At 43.9% G+C, this 26,349-nt stretch overlaps 1 protein-coding gene across 2 annotated transcripts; it reads right to left on the bottom strand.

Moving 5' to 3' along the window:
• Positions 1-4,370: 4,370 nt before the first annotated feature.
• rnf208 (ring finger protein 208) lies at positions 4,371-21,557 on the bottom strand. Of its 2 annotated transcripts, none has more exons than XM_063014110.1 (2): positions 21,086-21,557; positions 4,371-6,583 (listed from the first exon to the last, which is right to left on the bottom strand). In XM_063014110.1, exon 2 carries the CDS (start codon positions 5,500-5,502, stop codon positions 4,714-4,716), a length of 789 nt encoding a protein of 262 aa, XP_062870180.1. In that variant the 5' UTR covers positions 5,503-6,583; positions 21,086-21,557; the 3' UTR covers positions 4,371-4,713. The 2 variants fall into 2 exon arrangements, with proteins under 2 accessions (XP_062870180.1, XP_062870181.1); XM_063014111.1 differs by having other exon boundaries at positions 21,238-21,557.
• Positions 21,558-26,349: the final 4,792 nt, after the last annotated feature.

The following is a 26,349-nucleotide window of genomic DNA, read 5'->3' as shown; positions in this document are numbered from 1 at the left end:
ACAATAATCATGTAAACAATGTAAGTTCTTCATTATTCAGTCCAGTCTGTGATAAAATACTGTATAAACAATGTTTGAGGTAAAATACTGTATAAACAATGTTGATTTGTGCTCATCCAGATAGTTAAACCAGAGCAGAAGAAGACGAGCAGCAGTCTGAAGCTCAGGATCATCTCACTGGGAAAAACCGAGAAGACAAAATCTCTCAAGAACAGCAGGTAAATCATTTTGTCCCTTTAGTTCTTCTGCTGTATAAACTAGTGCAAAAACTAGTGCACAGGAGCACTAAACTTCTCTTCATTATTACTGCTCATAACTTCTCTCCACTAATAAAGTTCCTCACTCGCTGTTTTACTACAATAAGTCACGTTAAGCTTTGTGCACCACCGCTGTCACACTTAAATAATGGTTTAGTCGCTAAACTAAAGAGAATACGGTATTCCAAGATTAAGCATCTCCATGATTAAGAAGCATAAGGAAACAATAAAGAAGTAAAGCTAAAGTGCAGCTTTTATTGTGTTTTTATTGATGTTTAACTGTTTTATTATATTTCAGTGTGTTTATATTATATTTGTGTTATTTTCAGTGTATAAGTATCAAAAACCACCTCATTATTTTACATGAGACTAAAATATTAGCAGTTCTTATAACAGTTAACAGGTTTCCCAAACATCCTTATGGGAAAAAATACCTTAAAACTCAACATTTTTACAACTCATAGCCTCACCCAGACCTACCGCTGTAACTAATAATGTAAATTGTGGTGATTTAAAATGACAGTACATTTTATTTTGGCTTCTGTCTCTCTCTCCAGCTCGAGCGTGGAGAAGAAGATGTCGTTCAGGCAGATGTTCAGAAGAAGAACCACACCGCTGGAACACGAGAGGACGAAGCAGAACCACGTCCAGTGAAAAAGCAGGAATGAGTCGATGCGCTGGTGCCCGCCTGGCACGGTGACAGTCTCATTTACATCGTTTTCAGCTAGTGCTACACAGGGAAGCTAATGCTAACTCAGAGATTTTAATACTACACAAGTGAAGCTAATGCTAACTCAGGGATTATTGTGCTACACAGGGAAGCTAATGCTAACTCAGAGATTTTAATAGTACACAAGTGAAGCTAATGCTAACTCAGGGATTCTAATACTACACAGTAAAAGCTAATGCTAACTCAGGGATTCTAATACTACACAGTAAAAGCTAATGCTAACTCAGGGATTCTAATACTACACAGTAAAAGCTAATGCTAACTCAGGATAGGATGAGATCTGTGTATATCAGGTCTGAAGGTTAATGATGCTATTAGGTGTGAATAGCATAGCATTCAGATTGTGTCATGCTTTAGGGGAGGGTGTAGAGTCCGGGCGTGGCCGGCTAGAGCTCGGCTGGTTACACACGCTGTTTATTCCGGGCTTTATGTCCCATCTAGCTTCTCAGTGCTCTTACGAAATGAGAACAGATGTAGAATTGGTGAGCGAGCTAAACTCTTGTTTTGACGTGTTCAGATTAAAGCGCTTCGGTTTGCATAACGTTAAAGATGAGGAAGTTTGTAACAAGCTGCTGTTACTCAGAGCACTCACCAACCGCTTATCCAATCAGGGTCGCGGGGGATGCTGGAGCCTATCCCAGATTTTCAATGGGCGCAAGGCACACAGTAACACCCTGTACGGGGCGCCAGTCCATCTCAGGGCAGACACACACACACACACGTACATACACACACCCATTCACCTATAGGGCAATTCAGTGTCTCCAATTAACCTGACTGCATGTTTTGGACTGTGGGAGGAAACCGGAGCTCCCGGAGGAAACCCACACAGACACGGGGAGAACATGCAAACTCCACACAGGACCCGGACCGCCCCGCCTAGGGATCGAACCCAGGACCTTCTTGCTGTGAGGCGACAGTGCTACCCACCGTGCCGCCCATTTCTCCGAGCACTAAATAACTAAATAACCTGTAATTAACATTTTCTCCAACTCAGGGGAAACAAGAAAATGTTTTGCAATGTTTAATGTTTAATTCATGTTGTTTTCTAAAAACATCCAAATTGTGTATTATACTGTATTATTAGTTAATATTAATGTATGTATATAATGTATATAATGTATATAATGTATAGTCCATTCTTTTAAAAGACTTATGTATTATGTTCAATAACTATTTAATTCATATTTACTTATTTTATAAATCAGCCAGAATTGTGTGGACGTTTTAATTGTTGAGTTCAGGTCTTCCAGTTACACTCGTTGCAGGTGTGTAAAGTCCATTATTTAAAATAATAGTTTAATAATACAGTCAGGCGTCCACATACTCACCACTGCAGATCTGGTCCACAGCTCAGATGTCCTGATGCAACCCTCCTATTTGTGTCGACATAGGACGACATTAGCCAAGCATGTCTGTGCAGACGCCTGACCGACTGATAGCACCATTGAGATTCGAACCCTAGATTCCCAGATCTCTGCAGGAATAGCTCACTTTACCGCTGCGCGTTATAGTGCATGTATTTTTAATTCTAATAACATTTTTCTTTTGCTGCAAAAACAATGAGAATTGGCACCATGGTAACACAGTGAGTGAGTGAGTGAGTGAGTGAGTAAATAAGAGAGTGAGTTAGTGAGTGAGTAAATGAGTGAGTAAATGAGCAAGCGAGTGAGTAAGTACAGTGTATCACAAAAGTGAGTACACCCCTCACATTTCTGCAAATATTTCATGGGACAACACTATAGACATGAAACTTGGATATAACTTAGAGTAGTCAGTGTACAACTTGTATAGCAGTGTAGATTTACTGTCTTCTGAAAATAACTCAACACACAGCCATTAATGTCTAAATAGCTGGCAACATAAGTGAGTACACCCCACAGTGTACATGTCCAAATTGTGCCCAAATGTGTCGTTGTCCCTCCCTGGTGTCATGTGTCAAGGTCCCAGGTGTAAATGGGGAGCAGGGCTGTTAAATTTGGTGTTTTGGGTACAATTCTCTCATACTGGCCACTGGATATTCAACATGGCACCTCATGGCAAAGAACTCTCTGAGGATGTGAGAAATAGAATTGTTGCTCTCCACAAAGATGGCCTGGGCTATAAGAAGATTGCGAACACCCTGAAACTGAGCTACAGCATGGTGGCCAAGGTCATACAGCGGTTTTCCAAAACAGGTTCCACTCGGAACAGGCTTCGCCAGGGTCGACCAAAGAAGCTGAGTCCACGTGTTCGGCGTCATATCCAGAGGTTGGCTTTAAAAAATAGACACATGAGTGCTGCCAGCATTGCTGCAGAGGTTGAAGACGTGGGAGGTCAGCCTGTCAGTGCTCAGACCATACGCCGCACACTGCATCAACTCGGTCTGCATGGTCGTCATCCCAGAAGGAAGCTGACGCACAAGAAAGCCAGCAAATAGTTTGCTGAAGACAAGCAGTCCAAGAACATGGATTACTGGAATGCCCTGTGGTCTGACGAGACCAAGATAAACTTGTTTGGCTCAGATGGTGTCCAGCATGTGTGGCGGCGCCCAGGTGAGAAGTACCAAGACAACTCTATCTTGCCTACAGTCAAGCATGGTGGTGGTAGCATCATGGTCTTGGGCTGCATGAGTGTTGCTGGCACTGGGGAGCTGCAGTTCATTGAGGGAAACATGAATTCCAACATGTACTGTGACATTCTGAAACAGAGCATGATCCCCTCCCTTCGAAAACTGGGCCTCATGGCAGTTTTCCAACAGGATAACGACCCCAAGCACAACCTCCAAGATGACAACTGCCTTGCTGAGGAAGCTGAAGGTAAAGGTGATGGACTAAACCCAAATGAGCACCTGTGGCGCATCCTCAAGTGGAAGGTGGAGGAGTTCAAGGTGTCTAACATCCACCAGCTCCGTGATGTCATCATGGAGGAGTGGAAGAGGATTCCAGTAGCAACCTGTGCAGCTCTGGTGAATTCCATGCCCAGGAGGGTTAAGGCAGTGCTGGATAATAATGGTGGTCACACAAAATATTGACACTTTGGGCACAATTTGGACATGTTCACTGTGGGGTGTACTCACTTATGTTGCCAGCTATTTAGACATTAATGGCTGTGTGTTGAGTTATTTTCAGAAGACAGTAAATCTACACTGCTATACAAGTTGTACACTGACTACTCTAACTTATATCCAAGTTTTATTTCTATAGTGTTGTCCCATGAAAAGATATAATGAAATATTTGCAGAAATATGAGGGGTGTACTCACTTTTGTGATACACTGTACATGAATTAATGAGTAAATTAACAATTGAGTGAGTGAATGAGTGAGTGAGGCGACAGTGCTACCGCCCAAAATCGTGAGCATATAATGAAAAGCTTCAGTTTAAAGTTCAGACGAAGCAAACATTTATTTAGATTTATTTATTTGCTTTATTTTATTTAGGATAAGGGGGAGACAAAGTCTCCTTGGCATTCCCATGTGAATAGATGTCGATGGCGAACACATCCAAACAAGAGAAACGGGGATTGGGGAGGAGGGGTCGGTGGGTTCGTACATAAAATACATTTACTCTGATAGAACATCTTACTTGGCTTCTCGCACAAAGTGTCTCTCGCTTTCTTTAAAGTCCAGACAGCAGCCGTCTGCGCTAATAAGATCTAAAGATACGTCGGCGTTGGGGCTAGGACGGAGGGCTTCGGAACAGCAGGCTCGAACGGCGCCACCTCGTGGATTGCTTGGAATATACGTCTACATGATGCCGCAGGTGGAGAGCGGGTTGGCGATGTGGCAGGTGCAGGCCGATTGGCAGTACTGGCGCACCGTCTGGTAGCAGCTGCGGTCGGCGTCTCCGCCCCATTGCACGGCCCCTCCGGGCTCGGACGGCAGACGGCTCAGGATGCTGGTGTTGATGGCGAGCGCGGCCAGACCATAGTCCGTGAACAGAACGGTCTCGCGGCGGCAGGTCGGGCACGAGATGAACTTGTATTTGGGGCAGGACTCGTACAGGATCTGCAGGCACTCCTCGCACACCGAGTGCAGGCAGGACAGGATCCGGGGGCGCTTGCCGGCGAAGTTGTACATGTGCCCGCAGGTGGGGCAATTGAGCGGCTCACAGGGCATCACGGGGCCCGAAGACGTGGAGGACGAGGAGGAGGACGAGGTGGACGACGAGCGCAGGACGTACTGGTTGACGATCACGTCGTCCATCTTGTAGTGGAACTGGTGGTAGCATATCTCGCTGTTGCTGGCCTTGCGCTGGGCTAGGTAGCTCGCTTCACGCCGGAGGATCGGTGCCGGGGACGAGGCCAAAGGGCGTGGTTTAATCACCGTGTTACCGTTGACCTCCATGCCCAGGTCGCTGCAGGCCTGGTTGACGATGACCTCGCCTTCGCCACCTCCGTCCCAGGCGACGCGTGGAGGGGGCGCGTAACGAGGCTGGGTCACGGGGACGGGACACTCCCGAGAGAACTTCTCCGACTGGATGATCTTGACGGTATCCATTGGGATGATCACAGGCTGGCGGCGGAGACAGGACATTCGCTCTGGGAGGAGTTGGGTGGTCTCTGCAGGGGTGTGGTGTTCGACTTACAGCCTCGTAACGGACGTCTTTATTATCGGACACTCAGCCATTGGAAGGGACGTAGGGGCGCATGCTTTTGTCCATCGTTCTTCGTCTGTCTTCGCCCGGTGTGGGTCAGTATGGACCTGGGTTACGTCCTGAGACTCCTAAAGGATAGTAGAGGCTCTGGTCTTGATTCCGAAGTCGAAGCAGGTAGCAGCGTGAAGTCTTCTCTTCAGTCCAGTGATACGACGACTTCTCTCATACAGAAATGGCACAGCACGATATTTAACCACGATAAAATAAATCAAACGTAATATTCAGGCTCACATTAACACAAACGTCTAGTTTATAGTGGCACAGATATCATTAGCACCTGAAACGCTAGTCTAAATAGAGACAAGTCCTTCTACAGTCTTTGAAGGTTCCTCAAGGAACCAAAGGTCTAGAGCTGCCGTGTCCAGTTAACGGTGCGACCACTACACCGTCCTCGTTCTTTATGGGTGTTGACCGAAGTCTTTATGGTCCTTATGACAAATCTAGTAGGTTCCAACTTTGAGGTGATCAAAGTATCTGAAGCTTTTCTTCTAATGTACGGGACAGCTTGGAATTCCAAAAGTTTGTGCGTCTTCTTTTCAGTGACCCACCAGTATGACCAGTAAAGTCCGCTCCCTGCTTGTTACTGTGGGTGGTTTCTTGACAGTGTTTTATGCAGGTGACCGTAACATCTAGCTGGCTCAGAGCGCTAGTTCCTTAAGAAGTGATTCCTCAGCCGGAGGAACGATGGTTGCTTGTCCAGTATCAGGACCAGGAATGTCCCAGGAATCCTGTCCTTTTTAGGTGATGCTTTCTGAGGGAACAGAAATATCTGAAACGTCTAGACTTGGTCTGGCACGGCTTGGGATTTCTCAAGAGCTGTTTGTGGGTGTGTGTTGGTCTAAGAGGGCGTGTGTTGACTCCTCAGTGATATGACCAGTCCAGGAATGTCCCAGGAGTGGAGCCAGATCTTCTCTCTCTCTCTCTCTCTCTCTGGTTTGTTGCTTTAGGTAGATTCTTGTCCTGTTCCAAAAACAAAACAGTCGTGTTACATTAAACAGTCATGAGGAGAACTGTACTACACTGTATGGACAAAAGTATTGGGACACCTGATTGACCCTGAGCTTGCTTTGTAGCTTTAATATCATCAACACTCCTATTTCTATCCGGGCTTGGGACCTGCACTGAACTCGCATTGTCAAGTGCACCTCCCAATGACCAGGCTGTTTATGACCATTAGCCGAATATGTCTATACAGACGCACGACTGGCCGATAGCACCGCTGAAAATAAATAGTGAGCCAGCGTACTTTACCACTCTGCCACCCAAGCGCCTTTCATGTTATTATATTCTTCTATTGTACATGACATCTTTCATATATTTTTGTTTATGTCATGTTATGTCATTTTCTCCCAACTTCAGCGCGTCCAATTGCCCGATTGCGTCATGCTTCCTCTCCATCCCGATCCCGGCTCTGATTGAGGAGAACGAAGCTAACCCAGGCCCCCTCTGACACGTGGGCAGTGAGGATCAACCCTGTGTACGGAGAAACACACCTGATGAACTCACTCTATTCCCATCTCTGTGCAGGTGCCATCAATCAGCCAGCAGAGGTCGTAGTTGCATCAGTTATGAGAGAGACCCCTATCTGAACAACATGCCAATCGTTGTTCATGTGGCTGCTCAGCCCAGCCGGCAGGCAGAGCCGAGACTCGATACGATGTGTTCCAGATCCCAGCTCTGGTGTTCTAGCGTGTGTTTTACCGCTGTGCCACCTGAGCGGCCCTTATATAACATCTTCTGACACTATCTTGTGTTCTTGATTCTTTAGAGGTAAAAATATTAAATTTTTTAACCCTTTGTGGACACAGATGAGCCAAAACATTAGGACCGCTCTCCAAAATGTCTATGACGATGCCTATTTTCACAGTTGGATATGTGAGGGTGAGAGATCTATTAATTATGTTGGGCTGATTGTGGTAAATTCTGCAGATCTGATCATCATAAACACCTGAGGAGCTTTAATAAGGGCCAATAAATGGTTGTAAGTACCCACCAGGGGTAAACAGAGGAGGGAAAACAATAAAAAACAATAAAGGATTACTAACATACAGACTCCAGTCATGTGGTATTAAGGAGGACAGGAAGTCGTGAGGAGGACTGACACAGTACCAGTCAGGATGTAAATTTGGAGATGAAGTGAGGTGACCTACATGCTGAATGTAAGACAGAACAGAGAGAGAACACAGCAACGGCAGACACACTTTATTTTAGAGTCGCTTTTTATCGCTCATCACGTTCACGGCTTTAAACTTGTGACGTCAGAAGAACAACGCCTTCCAAAACTCACCATCCTGTTCCTATAAATACACACAGGGCTGCTGATTCTGGGCTGGACTGGGAGGAAAGTCAACAAACTGGGAACAAGAAATAGTCAAATAAACCCTTGTACACTATATGGCCAAAGTTATGTGGACACCTGACCAGGAGCTTGTTAGAGATGCCATTTTTAGCACCATGAGCTTTAAGATAAAACAGGAGTTAGTCACCTCACAGTAAGAAGGTCATGGGTTCGACTCCCAGGAGGAGCAATCTGAATTTGCATGTTCTCCCCGTGTCTGTGTGGGTTTCCTTCGGGTGATCCGATTTCTTCCCACAGTACAGAGATGTACAGTCAGGGCACCTGAGAATACCTAGGTATGAGTGTGTGTGTGTGTGTGTGTGTGTGTGTTTCCTGCCTTTCGCCCACTGAATCAGACCCACCGCGTCCCTGACCAGGATACAGCGGTGGTAAAAACAGACCATGAATGAATGAATGAACTTTTGGAAAGGCCATCCACAAGATTACGGACTGTGTCTGCATGCATTTGTGCTCAACAGATCATTTAATGTTGGTCGGAAAGGTCCGGCTTGACATGAAACCGGAGAGGGCCTTCCTTAAACTGTTGCCGCACAGTTGGAAGCACATATATAATTGGTTCTATAATCAGGTTAGCAATTGGTGCTGCTGAAACACCTGAAATCAATCATTAGAAGGGGTGTCCATGTATTTTTGGTCATCTTGTGATGGAGGGGAAAATCCTGGGGTGCACAAGTACAACTCTTCAAACTGTATCTTTATGGACAGCACTGTGGGCACTGTGGGCACTGTGGGCACAGGGGTAGAGTCATGCTGGAACGCTAAAGGATCTTAAGGTCCCTACAGTCTCAGACATCTTGCTGTGAGACCCACAGTGTCCTTACATCTAAAATACCACCTTAAATAAATGTGACCGGATGAGATACGAGCCAGGTCTACACAGACACATGATTGGCTGTGTGTCTGTAACAACGAGGATCCTTGTTGCTGGTTGATCGTGGATGGCAGTACGTGGCTCTCCACACACAAAACCCCGCCCCTAGCAGGTCGTTCAGGGTGGGTGTGGCAGCACTGACGAGAGAACGATCGGCCAACCAGGCGCCTGCACAGACATGATTGGCTGTGTCTGATGGTGGGTAGGCCGAAAGGACTCGTCATCGCTGCTGCTGCTGCTGTGACCTCTGCTGACCAGCTGGTCAAAAGCACCTGAACAGAGATGGATAATAATGGAAAACCCTGGACAGGGTGCCAATCCATCGCAGTCATTCATGTTTGTGTAGCACCTGGCAACCACCCCTGAGATCCGGGTTTGAATACAAATCATCGTAATTCAGAAACGTTCTTGTATTACGTTCGTTTTTCTCCTCCTTGTGCTGTCATCCATTTTCTGAGTCTCAAATCTTTCACATTCACAGAGCTGCGAGGTAGCGCCAAAAATAAACACACACTCACACACACACTCACACACACACACACACACACTCACACACTCACACACACACACACACACACACACAAGCGTGCATCTGCCATTAGCACAAGCTGGTATCTCTGTGGGCGTCAGAACGCATGAGATCTGGAGGAGAAAATGGCCGGCCCACTTTCAATCTGCTCATGAAATTAATTCTCCATCAAAACACATACAAATAAATAAATAAATAAAAAATAATCTGTAATTAAATAAAATGTGTAAATATGATGAAATGTAAGAAATAATCACATGGTACCAAACTACCAATAAAAAATGATCTACTGATTTCAAAATAACTACATTTAATTATTTTAATAATAACATTAAATAAATGGATTTTATATAATTTTTTAAATTATAATAATAATTAATAATGAATAATATTATTAATAATAATAACATAAAAAAAATATAATAATATTAATAATAATAATAATTCTAATAATAATAGTATTATTCATGATAATAATAATAATAATAATAATAACAATAATAATAATAATAGTGATATTAATAATGATAATGATAATGATAATAATAATAGCAAAATTTATAATAACAATAATAGTAATTAAAAAAATAATAATAATGATAATATTATTAATAATAATAATATGAATAATAAACTGAATAATAATGATAACAATAATAATAATAATATTAATAATGAAAATGATACTAATAATAATAATATTAATAATGATAATAATAATAATAATAACAATAATAGTAATAATAATAACATAAATAAAAAATTATAATATTAATAATAATAATAATTCTAATAATAATAGTATTAATAACAATAATAATAATAATAATAGTAATATTAATAATGATAATGATAATAATAATAGCAAAATTTATAATAACAATAATAGTAATTTAAAAAAGAATAATAATGATAATATTAATAATAATAATATGAATAATAAAATGAATAATAATAATAACAATAATAATAATAATATTATTATTAATAATGAAAATGATACTAATAATAATATTATTAATGATAATCATAATAATAATAACAATAATAGTAATAATAATAATATTAATATTAATAATAATAATAATGATAATAATAATAATAATAACAATAATAATATTAAAATAATAATAATAACAATCACAGTCATTAATTCATTGTCTGTTTTATCACCACTTTATTCTGACTAGGGTTGCAGTGGGTGCAATTCAGTGGGCAAAAGGTAGGAAACACTCCAGACAGGTCGCCAGTTTACCACACGGCAAACACACACACACACACCACACACACACACACACACACAGTTAACCTGACTGCATGTCTTTGTACTGTGGGAGGAAACCGGAGCACCCAGAGGAAACCCATGTGGACACGGGGAAAAGAAGGACCCGGACCACTCCACCTGGGAATCGAACCCAGGACCTTCTTGCTGTGAGGCGACAGTACAACCCTGGACACTGGAAAATATGAGAAAAATGCCAACAGCGCATCACCGGACCGTCTGCATTTTTGGAGGGAGATGTCGATAAGATGAACATGTTCGGCGCCGTGCTGCATTCACTGACCCCACCGTTCACGTCACGCTTTGTTTCCCGGTGGTTAATCACTCGAGCTGATCTTAGTTCTCACTATCTCTGAGGAGCACACAGTGTCTCAGCATTCAGCTCTCCTGTTTCATTTCATCACAGAACAGAACGTAAGACGGATGTACGGAGGTCGGGTGACTCTGAGAACCTGCCCCCCGCCGGATGCAGTTATATAAGAGGCTGTTCTGCTGATGGGTTCTGTACCGGTGCGCGCGGTGGACCGTCGACGGCCGGGAAGAGCTGGCTAATGTAATGAAGTGTGTGTTTAACCCAGTCAGCACTAGGCGGGGAGTGGAGTGGGAGGGGGGCGGAGGGGTGGAGGGAAGCAGGGGCAGAGGGGTGGCGGAGTGGACGTATGCAGGGCTTTATTGAGGAAATGGAGGGTGGGTGTGGTGCCACATGAATACACAAAGTCACCTATATATAGGAACAGCCAACATGCCTTGGCGTTTGTTGGGTCTGACCAAAAGTATTTGGACACCTGACCATGAGCCTGCTGGATGTCCCATTTCAAAAATCAGCCGCTGTTCTGAGAAGGCTTCTCACTTTGAAGATTTTGAAATATGTCTGTGGGAATTTGTGCCCATTTAGTTTAAATTGTACGGCTGGGCACTGATGCTGGTAAAGAAAGCCCCAGTTGATGTTCCGGTTCATTCCAGAGCTGTTGAGTGGGGCTGAAGTTAGGGCTCTGTGCAGGACACTGGAGTTTTAGGCATGCTGGAGCAGGTGAGGGCCTTCCCTAAACTGTTGCTGCAAAGTGTAAAGCATTTCATTTCCCTTATATGATTGATTTATTACCTGTTAGTGATTGTTGTGGCTGAAATTGAAAAGTTAGAAGGGGCATCCCAATACTTTTGTCTGTGTAGTGTATCGTATCTCCCTTTTTCTCCCGATTTTAGCACAGCCAATTCATTTTCCACTGCTGGGGATCCTGATGGTGTCCGAGTACGAGGAGGGTATATTCGCCTGCCCCACGCTCCCTCTGATGCGTCCATGGTCCACCGACCCCTTCTTATTCACCCGTGTTTTGGTGGATTCGTGCACCAGTCTCACGCACGGAGAGTCACACGCTGATCTCCGCGTTCCTCCACTTCTGTACAGGCGCCTCAGACTACTAACACAGCTCCCTTATTAGTCCCGTCTTTTCCCACCCAGCAAACTTTAGTGGCCGATTTTGTCTGCTGCAGGCACTGTTGATTGTGCCCACTAGGGGGCGCCTGTTTTATGAAATCTTTGTTAAACTGATACAAAGAAATAAATGTCAATGTTTTTACTGACTAAATATAATACAAGTTTTAATTTAATGACTGCGACAGACTAAAAGAATGGGACACACACAAATCAGCTCAAGATTTCTCAAAGCTTTCACCATCTACCGTACATAATATTGTGAATAGATTTATTTACGATCTCGGCATTTAGCAGACGCTTTAATCCAAAGTGACTTACAGTACTGTGACGATATACTGTCTAAGCAATTGAGGGTTAAGGGCCTCGCTCAAGAGCTCAACAGTGGTGGCGCCCAGATGGCGCAGCGGGATATTCCACTAGCACACCAGCACAGAGATTCTGAACTCCTTGGTTTGAAACTCGCCGTTGCCACCGGTCGGCTAGGCAGTGCCTGCAGCAGATACTAATTGGCCACTGTATCTGCAGGGTGGGGGCCGGACCATGTGTGGGTGGGTGGGATCTTCATACGCTGTGTAAGGACCCTGATTGGTGGAAGAGACGCCTGTGCAGAAAGCATGGGCGAGAAGAGGAGGGCTGTACACGTGTCGGAAGAGGCGTGTACAGCGACGTGCTCTCCTCAGATGCAATCTGGTGTCCCTCAGCAGTGGAAGACAAAATTGAGTGCCCTAAATCATGAGGAAAATGGGAAGAAAATGCAAAAAAATAAGGGCTCAACAGTGGCAACCTAGCAGTGGTGGGGCTTGAACCAGCAACCTTTTGATTAATAGTCCATTACCTTAACCGCTAGGCTACTACGCCCCTATGAAATCCAAAATTGTTTGAATGTAAGAGGAACGTTCAGCCCATCATCTCACCAACACCCCGACACACACACACACACACACACACACACACACACACATATAATTAAATCACTTTATTATAAGGAATTTTTTTCCAAAATGAACATTAGTGGAGCCCAACAAACCACACACACACACACACACACACACTCTGATATCGCAGTGTAGGAATAAACACACTCCCAGGCCTCACATTCATTTAAACTGGGAGTGCAGTGTTCCCTCGAATGTTAGATCTCATCGCATTCCACAGAAGCAGAAAGTACACACACACACACACACACACACCTACCTTCTTCACTCCCATCGGTGCTAATAAACAGTGAGGATGCTCCAGCGCTCAATATTTTTAAAGATCTAGAACGTCCCTGTGCATCCCTGACTCAGTCCTGCACACACACACACACACACACACACACACACACACACACACACACACATTCACATCAACCACCCAGAACATTCCTGACCCCTTTCAGCCTGTATCTCTTTATCTTTGTACTTTTACAGTGTTTGTGTGTGTGGTTATGTGAATGGATGAATATGTGTTTGTGTGCATCTCTCTTTTTGTGTGTGTGTGTGTGTGTGTCTGTGTGTGAACTTATGAATGTGTGTGTATGTGATTGGATGAATGTGTGTGTGTGTGTGTGTGTGTATGTGAATGTGAATGGATGGATGAGTGTGTCTGTGTGTATAAGTAAATGGAGTGTGTGTGTGTGTGTTACTATAGGTAGCACTATCTTGTTGGACTCCACCAAACCACATTAAGAGCGATTATCTCTAAATAAAGACGGCTTAACAGTTGTGAATCCACCCAGGTGTGTATTGATCACATCTCAGTATCAAGGGCTCAACACACACACACACACACACACACACACACAAACTAGAACACACTATATAGATGAAAGTATTGGGACACCGCTTTTAATTCAGCCACAACAGTAGCTATGAGGTGTAATAAATCATATATACGTATAGAGGAAATGATATGCTTCTAACTTTGCAGCAACAGTTTAGGAAAGGCCCTGTCCTGTTCCAGCATGACTGTGCCCCTGTTTCCTGTGTGTCCTGCACAGAGCCCTGACCTCAGCTCCACTCAACAGCTCTGGAACAAACCGGAACATCAACTGAACCTTTCAATGCCCGGCCATATGATTTAAACGTTGTCATGTTTTGACTGAATGGGCACAAATTCCCACAGACATACTTCAAAGCCTTCTCAGAGGTCACTCTGTTCTAATACCGTTTGTCCAAAAAGCTCATGGTCAGGTGTCCAAATACTTTTGGCCCTATAGTGTATCTGAATGTAACGCTCCTCTCTGTTTCTCTCTATTGTGTGTGTGTGTGTGTGTGTGTGTGTGTGTGTGTGTGTGTAAACGATTTCATGTAAATGTGTGAATGTGTGCTCACACGTGTGTGTGTGTGTGTGTGTGTTGCCTTGGTGATTGCATGCATGTGTGTGAATGCAGCGACTGCAGCGATGCAGCTCATCTCCCGCTAGATTCCACCTCAGAGCAAAACCATCACACACACACACACACACACACACACACACACACACACGTGCACATCATCCATCAACAATGAAGGGATTAGTGTGTGTGTGTGTGTGTGTGTGTGTGTGTGAAGCGAGCAGCATTTAATAATTCAGTGAATGTCAGAGCATGTGTCAGCCATTTTGCCTGCAGTTCAGCGGGAACTCTTTGTTCCTCCTGCAGTCGCTGATGCAACACACACACACACACACACACACACACACACACACACAAATGAAGGTGTGTGTCCTTGGGAAGTACTGAGGTGCGGTCAGTTCCCAGGTCAGACTGGTCCACCACTCTCAGGTCCTATAGTTCACCAGTCAACCATAACATAGGGTTATGTGTCATGTACAAGGTCCACTGGTGGATAAATGGAAGCCAATTCCTGCAGTCATGTTCCAAAATCTAGTGGACCTCTTTAAAAGAACAGAGAGGGGTTGAGCAAGTTGAGAACCTTGATGTGGACGAGTTCTAGCACCCTGCACAGAAGCCCTTGACAGCTGACAGTTAGAAAGAACTTTGTTTGATTTTGAATGGTCACAAACCCCCACAGACACAGTCCAAAACCTTCATCTTCTGAAAATATTGTATACGCGGTCATATCAGTGCTGAGAACACACACCACCCACACTTTATCTGGTCCTCAGGGGCTTAGGGGGTCATTTCGATTGATAAATAGAGTAGAAAGGGGGCGGCAGAACAAACAGACAAACACAGGCTACATGCAGTCATTGTATACCCACAACGTTCATCTGTATGATAACTGTAGTTTATAGAATAATCAGTGAATGTATGTGTCGGTTGGGTGGTGCAGTGGGTAGCCTCAAAGTGTCACCTCACAGCAAGAAGGGTCTGGGTTCAATTCCCCGGCCGGGCAGCCAAGGTTCTTTCTGTGTGGATTTGCATGTTCTCCCCACAGTCTGGCCAACTGGAGCTACTGAAATGAATGGTCACAAACCCCCACAGACATAGTCCAAAACCTTCTGAATATATTAATGCCCGTGTTTTCATTTCACTCACTATCCTTAGGGGCTTAAAGGGTTCCTTTTGATTGATAAATGGAGTAGAAAGGGGGCGGCAGAACAAACAGACCAACACAGGCTACAGTCAGTCATTGTATACCCACAACATTCATCTGTATGATAATTGTAGCTTATAGAATCATCAGTGAATGTATGTATGGGTTGGGTGGCACAGTGGCACAGTGGGTAGCCTCGAAGTGTCACCTCACAGCAAGGAGGGTCTGTGTTTGATTCCCCAGCCGGCTGGGCAGCCAAGGTTCTTTCTGTGTGGATTTGCATGTTCTCCCCGAGTGCAAAAACATGCAGTCATGCCAAATGGAGCTACTGAAATGAATGGTCACAAACCCCCACAGACACAGCCCAAAACCTTCTGAATATATTAATGCCTGTGTCTTCATTCCACTCATTTCGATTGATAAATGGAGTAGAAAGGGGGTGGCAGAACAAACAGACCAACACATGGGCAACAGTCAGTCATTGTATACCCACAACGTTCATCTGTATGGTAACTGTAGCTCATTAAATAATCAATGAATGTACATGTCGGTTGGGTGGCACCGTGGGTGGCTCTGTCACCTCACAGCAAGAAGGGTCTGGGTTCGATTCCCTGGTCGGGCAGCCAAGGTTCTTTCTGTGTGGAATTGGTATGTTCTCCTCAAGTGCAAAAACATGGAGCTACTGAAATGAATGGTCACAAACCCCCACAGACACAGTCCAAAACCTTCTGAATATATTAATGCCTTTTTCCAGTTCTTAGACTGGAGTAGAAAGGGGGCGGCAGAACGAACAGACCAACATGGGCTACAGTCAGTCATTGTATACCCACAAAATTCATCTGTATGGTAATTGTAGCTCATTAAATAACTCGTGAATGTACGTGTCGGTTGGGTGGCACAGTGGTAGCCTCGAAGTGTCTCCTCACAGCAAGAAGGGTCTGGGTTCGATTACCCGACTGATTTGCATGTTCACTGGCAAGTGTGATGCATCAGACTCACCGGGACCCTGACCAGGATGGAGCAATGGTAAGAGACAATGAATGAATGAAGGTACATATCAGACAGGTGTACCTAATAAAATGCTCGGTCTGTGTATACACGTTTTACTCGCACTTCTCTCGCGCTCTTTATATCAAACCACGTTACGCTAATAACCCACCACACTGATTACCCCGCGCGTCCAGGCGCTCATTACGCTAGCAAAGCAACCCATTAGCCCTGACGCTAATTACTGTGCGGAGAACAATAAAGCAGCCGAGATGCTGCGCTGGTCTGTACGTTCATCAGCGCGTGAGGTGTGGAGGCCGTTCAGTCACCGTGTGTGTGTGTGTGTGTGTGTGTTGCATGCAGGGAGGGGGGATGCGCCAGCAGCAGTGCAGGTTATGCAATCAGAGCAGCACTAAGCTAAGATGCATGAACGTCTGTCCAGAACATCGTATCGAATACCAAAAGTATCTGGACGCCTGACCGTGAGCTTGCTGGACGCCTCATTTCAAAAATAAATGCTGTTAAAATAAAGAAAACAAGAGCCGCTCTTCTGAGAGGGCTTCTCACAAAATTTTGGAGCATGTCTGTGGGAATTTGTGCCCGTTCAAGAGAGCATTTGAAAGGCTGGAGCTCAGTTGATGTTCCGGTTCGTTCCAGAGCTGCTCAGTAGAGCAGAGGTCAGGAAGTTTCTTTATGTCTTTATAGAGCTTGTTTTGTGCACAGAGGTACAGTAGAACAGGTCCTTCCCTAAGCTGTTGCTACAAAGTTAGAAGCATAAAGTTTCCTTTATATAACTGATTTATTACACCTATTAGCGACTGTTGTAACTGTAACACATGAATTCAATTATATGAAGGGGCGTCCCAATACTTTTGTTCATGTCATGTATGAACACTGAAGCTCCGTCTGCTCGTTTGGAGTCTAATTCCACACCTAAATCTCTCCCATGATGCATTGCAAAAACATCTGTTGTTGAAAGCAGTGGTCCCCAACCACCGATCTGTGTGTCATTTATTATTGGGCTGCACAGGAAGAATAAATAATTAGAGTTACGTAAGTTACAGAGTAACTGGACTTTAGGAACACACTTTGGGTGTTATTGTCTCCTATCACCACTAGGTGGGAGCATCTCGCTGCAGTGAACATCCCACTGATTTCCATCATTGGTGAGCAGTATCGTTATGCACTTTGTGTTTTCTATTATGCTCGCCGGTAAGTGAAATTATATCTTATTTGAAACCGGTCTGTGGTGCAAAAAAGGTTGGGGACGCTGGACTAAAGTGCTGCATGAAGTGAGAGGAAACAAATTTTCATTTAGAACGCTAGTCCACTAATACTGAGATCTAAGGATCAAGGGTTCGATTGCTACCCGGTCGGGCGTCTGCATGGACGTGATTGATTGTCTAACGTCTGAGAGTGAGGGCTGAAACAGCCCGGCCATTAGGAGGTGAACTCGTCAGTGCGCTCTCAGTGCTGGTCCCAAGCCCGGATATTATAAGGAGGGTCTTGTCAGGAAGGGCATCCAGAGTAAAAACTGTGCCAAGTCTGGTATTCGAACCCAAATCCACTGTAGCGACGCCTAAATATGAGCAGTCGGAATGAAAAACTTACAGATATGAACGAAATGTATTTAGATTAAATAAGAAAATGATTCAGTTCGTTTATGATATAAGTAAAATTCTAAATGTGACATCCAGTGATGAGATCTTAAGCTCTAGAGTTCGAATCTCAGCTCTGCTATCAGCCAGACGGGCGCCTATTCAAACACACGACTGGCTGTGTCTGTAGGAGGAGGGACGACGGCTAAAACAGGGTTCCTTGACTCTGGTGCAAGTGCGGCCTCTAATGACTGGATGGCAGTGTGGCTCTCCACATGAGATACTGCGCTCTGTGTGACCCCGCCCCTGACAGGTGAAAAGAAGCGGCATGTGTTCACACATCATCGTCACCTGTGGGTGTTTGGTTGCCACGATTTAACTGACGCCAAGCAAAAAAAGGCTCGTATCTACAGAACAAATAGAACAAAACAATCTGATAATGAATCAGACGCGTTCCTGCTAAAAATGAAATCCTGGAGGTAAATCGCTCGTCTGTAAATCTCATCCCTGTGTAGTCCATCACTGACTGTACAGTCAACATGACAGTGAGTCACGCTTCAGATCTGATTTCAGGTTGGAGCTGCTGACTGGTGGATCGGTGGCTCTCCACATGAGATACTGTGCTCTGGGAGACCTCGCCCCTGACAGGTGAAAAGAAGCGATCGTGTGTAGGGATGAGCTCTGATTGGTCAGGACTGAACTGGGTGCCAAAGAAGAGGAATAGAAATTTGGCTGCAGACAAACATCAAATACATCCAGATAAAAATGTTCTTGTGTAAAATGCACCTGTTTTTATCATAAAAGACGAAACTATCGGTACAAACGATTTCACACGATGAGTAGCAGGTCATGGTGAAGAAGTTTTTAAAAAAATATCACAAATAAAGTTATTTCACCACATCCAAATAACAAAAGAGTCACATCGACACCTCAAACATCCGTGCAGGGACAATTCTTTCAATAATCCGCAAGTGGAAAGCTCACAGCACCACACGTCGTCCCCGGACAGGTGCAGCACCTGAGTGCTTCAAGATTAATGCTTAAAATGTGAAAAAAGCCAGCAGTGACCTAAAAACAGTTTCAGGATGACTGGAAAGCAGCAGGAACAACAGTTACACACTCAAAAAAAAAAAAGCAACACAGGTCACTTCATCTCTCGTGAAACTATTTTGCTAACACCTAAACCCAGAGATGATAAAACTGCTCAGATGAAACCAAAGTAAAACTCTCTGATACTAATTCAGCTAGAAGACAGAATTACTGTGAAGTATAGCGGTGGGAGCATCACGATATGGAGCCGCTTCTCTCACAGCATTTGTTCTCTTATTTTTTTGCTTGGTGTCAGTTCAATCGTGGCAACCAAACACCCACAGACGACGATGACGCTGCCGGTGTGAACGCAGGGCGATGAGTGATCAGCGATTCAGGCGACTAGAGGTGAAAAATTGCTGGTCAGGGTCACTGTGGGTCAGGTGATAAGCAGGAAACACCCTGGACAGGTCGCCAGTCCATCACAGGGCACACACACACACTTTGGGTCATTGTTAGGAGCTTCATTTGGCCTGACTGTATGTTGCTGTCACCTCACAGCAAGAAGGTCCTGGGTTTGATTCCCAGGTGGAGTGGTCTGGGTCCTTTCTGTGTGGAGTTTGCATGTTCTCCCCGCATCTGTGTTGGTTTCCTTCCTCACGTGTAGTCAGAACAACTGGAGCTACTGAAATTGCAGTAAGTGTGTGTGTTGTTGAGTCTGTGTGTGTTTGTTTATTGTGTGTGTGTTTGTTGTGTGTGTGTTTGTTGAGCGTGTGTGTGTTTGTTGTTAAGAGTGTGTGTTTGTTGTTGTGTGTGTGTATTTGTTGTGTCTATGTGTGTGTATTTGTTGTGAGTATGTGTGTGTTTGTTGTGTATGTGTGTGTGTTTGTTGTTAAGAGTGTGTGTGTGTGCTTGTTGTTGTGTATGTATTTGTTGTGTCTATGTGTGTGTGTTTATTGTGTCTATGTGTGTGTGTGTGTTTATTGTGTCTATGTGTGTGTGTGTATTTGTTGTGTCTATGTGTGTGTGTATTTGTTGTGTCTATGTGTGTGTGTGTGTATTTGTTGTGAGTATGTGTGTGTTTGTTGTGTATGTGTGTGTGTTTGTTGTGTCTATGTGTGTGTGTGCATTTGTTGTGTCTATGTGTGTGTGTATTTGTTGTGTATGTGTGTGTGTTTATTGTGTCTATGTGTGTGTGTGTATTTGTTGTGTCTATGTGTGTGTGTATTTGTTGTGTCTATGTGTGTGTGTGTGTATTTGTTGTGAGTATGTATGTGTTTGTTGTGTATGTGTGTGTGTTTGTTGTTAAGAGTGTGTGTGTTTGTTGTGTCTATGTTTGTGTGTTTATTGTGTCTATGTGTGTGTGTTTATTGTGTCTATGTGTGTGTGTGTGTGTGTGTTTGTTGTGTCTGTGTGTGTGTGTGTTTGTTGTGTCTGTGTGTGTGTATTTGCTGTGAGTATGTGTGTGTGTGTGTGTGTGTGTGTGTGTTTGTTGTGTGTGTGCCCTGTGATGGACTGGCGACCTGTCCGAGGTGTTTCCCACGTTTTAACTAGGGAATCTGACCCACTGAGACCCTGATCAGGATAAATCTGTGATAAAACAGACAATGAATGAATGAATGAATGTTGCTACATGAACACACACACACACACACACACACACACATGCAGCCTCACAGCTTTACAGTTATCATCCACGTCGAGTACACAACAAACCTATCGGAACATGAACACACACACACACCTTATTCTGTCCGTCAGGTCTGCGGAACACTTACGCACATAGAATTACAGTGCACATGAAGGTAGCATAACAGCCACAGTTTCCTAAAATAAAAGGTTAACAGAATGAAACACACACACACACACACACACACACACACACACACACACACACACTCACGTACACACCTGTGTGTGTGTGCCCAGTTGCTGTGGCATCCACTTTGGCACCGATGATGCTGATGACACAGACGATGATGATGTTAACGACGATGCAGATGATGGGAACGATGATGACGCCGCCAGCCTCCCATCCACCCCAGATCAAGATAAGATCGTACCTAAAGCACGCTGGTCCAGGTACCCGGGCGCTGATGGAGGGATGCTGCGGAGGACGGACGGATCCCCGCCGAGGGTTCGGGAGGGGAGGTGGAGGGATGATGGAGGAGACTGCGTCACAGCCTGACACATGGACTGATGATGGAGGAGGTTCTCCTGCTCTCCTCCGTCCTGAATCTTCTCCTGCTTCAAGATCGTCCGCTGACCATCCGCTTAGCCATTCCTCCGACGGTCAGCTCTCTCACTCGCTCTCTCACTCGCTCTCTCACTCGCTCTCTCTCTCTCTTCTTCGTCCGCTCTCTCTTAACGCTGCAGTCTTATGGCTGGCATCCACTCCCGATCGCGCTCTCTCTTTTTTCACCCTCCTTCGATGCCCACCCTTCCTTTTTCTGCTCGGCTCAGCTCTCTCGCCCCTTCCTCCCTTTTAGTCTGACTCAGCCTCTCTCGCTCTCTCTCTTTCACTCTCTCTTGCTCTCTCACCCACCCCTGTGCTCTCTCTCTCACTCTCTCTCTCTCTCTTTTGCTCTTTTTTCTACCTCTCTCTCTCTTTCTCTCGCACCTTCTCTCTTGCTCTCTCACTCTCTCTCACACACTCTCTCTCTCTCTCTTTGCAGTCTCTGCTGCAGTGCCTTTGCAGACCGAATCACGTTTTTCTCATGGCTACCGAGGAACGTCAGCCAATCACGGCTCAGCGTCTCCACCCCTTCTCATTGACAGGCACACACACACACACACAGGCTTTACATTGCTGCCATTCATTCTGAAATGCTGAAGTAGCTGCACACACACACACACACACACACACACACACACAGGTACAGTATCCCATACATCAACTGCATTTACATTTTCAGCATTTAGCAGACGCTTATATCCAAAGCAACTCACAGTACTGTGACAGTATAAGCAATTGAGGGTTAAGGGCCTTGCTCAAGGGCCCAGCAGTGGCAATCTGACAGTGGTGGGGCTTGAACCAATGACCTTTTGATTACTAGTCTAGTACCTTAACCACTAGGTTAAGCATGTCCAGGTCAAGCCTTACAGTGTAATGTTCTTCATTTATTTATCCACTTCTACTAGCCGCTTCATCTTGGTCAGGGTCACAATAGGTCCAGTACCAAGAACGGCGCAGCCATGCCAAGCTCTGCCAGTCCTGTAATCTGACACCTACACACACACACACACCTACACAGATGTTACATAGACACCTATACACACACACGTTATATAGACACCTACACACACACACACAGATGTTATATAGACACCTACACACACACACACACACACACACACACACACACACACACAGAGATGTTATATAGACACCTACACACACACACACACACACACAGATGTTATATAGACACCTATACACACACGTTATATAGACACCTACACACACACACAGATGTTATATAGACACCTATACACACACACACACACACACACACACACACACAGATGTTATATAGACACCTATACACACACGTTATATAGACACCTACAGACACACACACACAGATGTTATATAGACACCTACAGACACACACACACACAGATGTTATATAGACACCTACACACACACACACACACACAGATGTTATATAGACACCTATACACACACGTTATATAGACACCTACACACACACACACAGATGTTATATAGACACCTACACACACACAGATGTTATAGACACCTACACACACACACACACACACACAGATGTTATATAGACACCTACACACACACACACACACACAGATGTTATATAGACACCTATAAACACACGTTATATAGACACCTACACACACACACACACACAGATGTTATATAGACACCTACACACACACACACACAGATGTTATATAGACACCTACACACACACACACAGACAGATGTTATATAGACACCTACACACACACACACACACACACACAGATGTTATATAGACACCTATACACACACGTTATATAGACACCTACACACACACACAGATGTTATATAGACACCTACACACACACACAGATGTTATATAGACACCTACACACACACACAGATGTTATATAGACACCTACACACACACACAGATGTTATATAGACACCTATACACACACACACGTTATATAGACACCTACACACACACACACACACAGATGTTATATAAACACCTACACACACACACACACACAGATGTTATATAGACACCTATACACACACACACACACACACACACGTTATATAGACACCTACACACACACACACAGATATGTTATATAGACACCTACACACACACACACACACAGATGTTATATAGACACCTATACACACACACACACAGATGTTATATAGACACCTATACACACACACACGTTACATAGACACCTACACACACACAAATGTTATATAGACACCTATACACACACACACGTTATATAGACACCTACACACACACACAGATATGTTATATAGACACCTACACACACACACACACACAGATGTTATATAGATACCTATACACACACACACGTTATATAGACACCTACACACACACACACGTTATATAGACACCTACACACACACACACACAGATATGTTATATAGACACCTACACACACACAGATGTTATATAGATACCTATACACACACACACGTTATATAGACACCTACACACACGTTATATAGACACCTACACACACACACAGATATGTTATATAGACACCTACACACACAGATGTTATATAGATACCTATACACACACACACGTTATATAGACACCTACACACACACGTTATATAGACACCTACACACACACACACACACACACAGATGTTATATAGACACCTATACACACACACACACACACACACGTTATATAGACACCTACACACACACACACAGATATGTTATATAGACACCTACACACACACACACACAGATGTTATATAGATACCTATACACACACGCACGTTATATAGACACCTACACACACACACGTTATATAGACACCTACACACACACACACACACACGTTATATAGACACCTACACACACACACAGATGTTATATAGACACCTATACACACACACATGTTATATAGACACCTATACACACACACACACACAGATGTTATATAGACACCTATACACACACACACGTTACATAGACACCTACACACACACAAATGTTATATAGACACCTATACACACACACACGTTATATAGACACCTACACACACACACAGATATGTTATATAGACACCTACACACACACACACACACACACACAGATGTTATATAGATACCTATACACACACACACGTTATATAGACACCTACACACACACACACGTTATATAGACACCTACACACACACACACACACAGATATGTTATATAGACACCTACACACACACAAATGTTATATAGACACCTATACACACACACAGGTGTTATATAGACACCTATACACACACACACGTTATATAGACACCTACACACACAGATGTTATATAGACACCCATACACACACACGTTATATAGACACCTACACACACACACACACACAGATGTTATATAGACACCTACACACACACACAGATGTTATATAGACACCTATACACACACACATGTTATATAGACACCTATACACACACACACACACAGATGTTATATAGACACCTATACACACACACACATGTTACATAGACACCTACACACACACAAATGTTATATAGACACCTATACACACACACACAGATGTTATATAGACACCTATACACACACACGTTATATAGACACCTACACACACACACACACACAGATGTTATATAGATACCTATACACACACACATGTTATATAGACACCTACACACACACACAGATGTTATATAGACACCTATACACACACACACGTTACATAGACACCTACACACACACACGTTATATAGACACCTACACACACACAGATGTTATATAAACAACTACACACACACACACACACACGTTTTACAGACACAGAGGTTATATAGACACTCACACATAACCACACACATACCCCCCCTCCACACACACACATAAATTCACACAGAGGTTATATAGACAAACATACACCCACACACACACACTCAATCACTCACTCACACACTCACACACCCCTACACACACAGAGGTTATATAGACACCCATAGGCAGAGTGGTAGAAAGAGTGTAAATTACACAGTGACACCTGGGGGTCAACTTTATATATTAGCTAATTACTAATGTTTTTACTCACACACACACACACACACACACACACACACACACACACACACAGTTCTGTCATCAATGAGCCATTAAACACATTCACAGTAATGTATACACACACCAATATATACACGCATAGAGGTTATACAGACACCTACACATAGACATACACATACCCCCCCCCCCCCCCCCCCACACACACACACACACACAGCACACACTGTAAAACCTACTGAAGAGCGGCAGAGTATGAATGGCCGTCTGTTTGTGTCTGAGGGTGTGTGTGTCTGTGTTTCTCTTCATTCATTCGCATTAATACAAATAAAAATCATTAATTTATCATTTAATCACACAAAAAAAACGTGTGTTGTGTAGAACATAAAGTCCAAAAGAGATACACTAAACTAGCAAAAGTATTGGGACGCCCCTTTTAATGATTATTGATTTATTTATTAGGATTATAACGTCATGTTTTACACGTTAGTTACATTCATGACAGGAACGGTAGTTACTGCTTAAGATCAAGTTTAATATCAAACACAGTCATGAACAATTTAGTGTCTCCAGTTCACCTCACTTGCACGTTGTCGGACTGTGGGAGGAAACCGGAGCTCCCGGAGTAAACCCACAAAGACACGGGGAGAACATGCAAACTCCACACAGAAAAGACCTGGACTGCCCCACCTGGGGATCGAACCCAGGATCTTCTTGCTGTGAGGCAACAGTAATATATAGTTTATATAGTATATACAGTATACTGATCAGCCATAACATTAAAACCACTGCAGTGACACTAACATGGTGGTGGTGTGTTAGTGTGTGTTGTGCTGGTATGAGTGGATCAGACACAGCAGCGCTGCTGGAGTTT

This window comes from Trichomycterus rosablanca, chromosome 18, assembly GCF_030014385.1.
Source record: "Trichomycterus rosablanca isolate fTriRos1 chromosome 18, fTriRos1.hap1, whole genome shotgun sequence".
In the NCBI taxonomy this organism is placed as follows: domain Eukaryota; kingdom Metazoa; phylum Chordata; class Actinopteri; order Siluriformes; family Trichomycteridae; genus Trichomycterus; species Trichomycterus rosablanca.
This window is presented reverse-complemented; position numbering and strand designations above follow the sequence as displayed.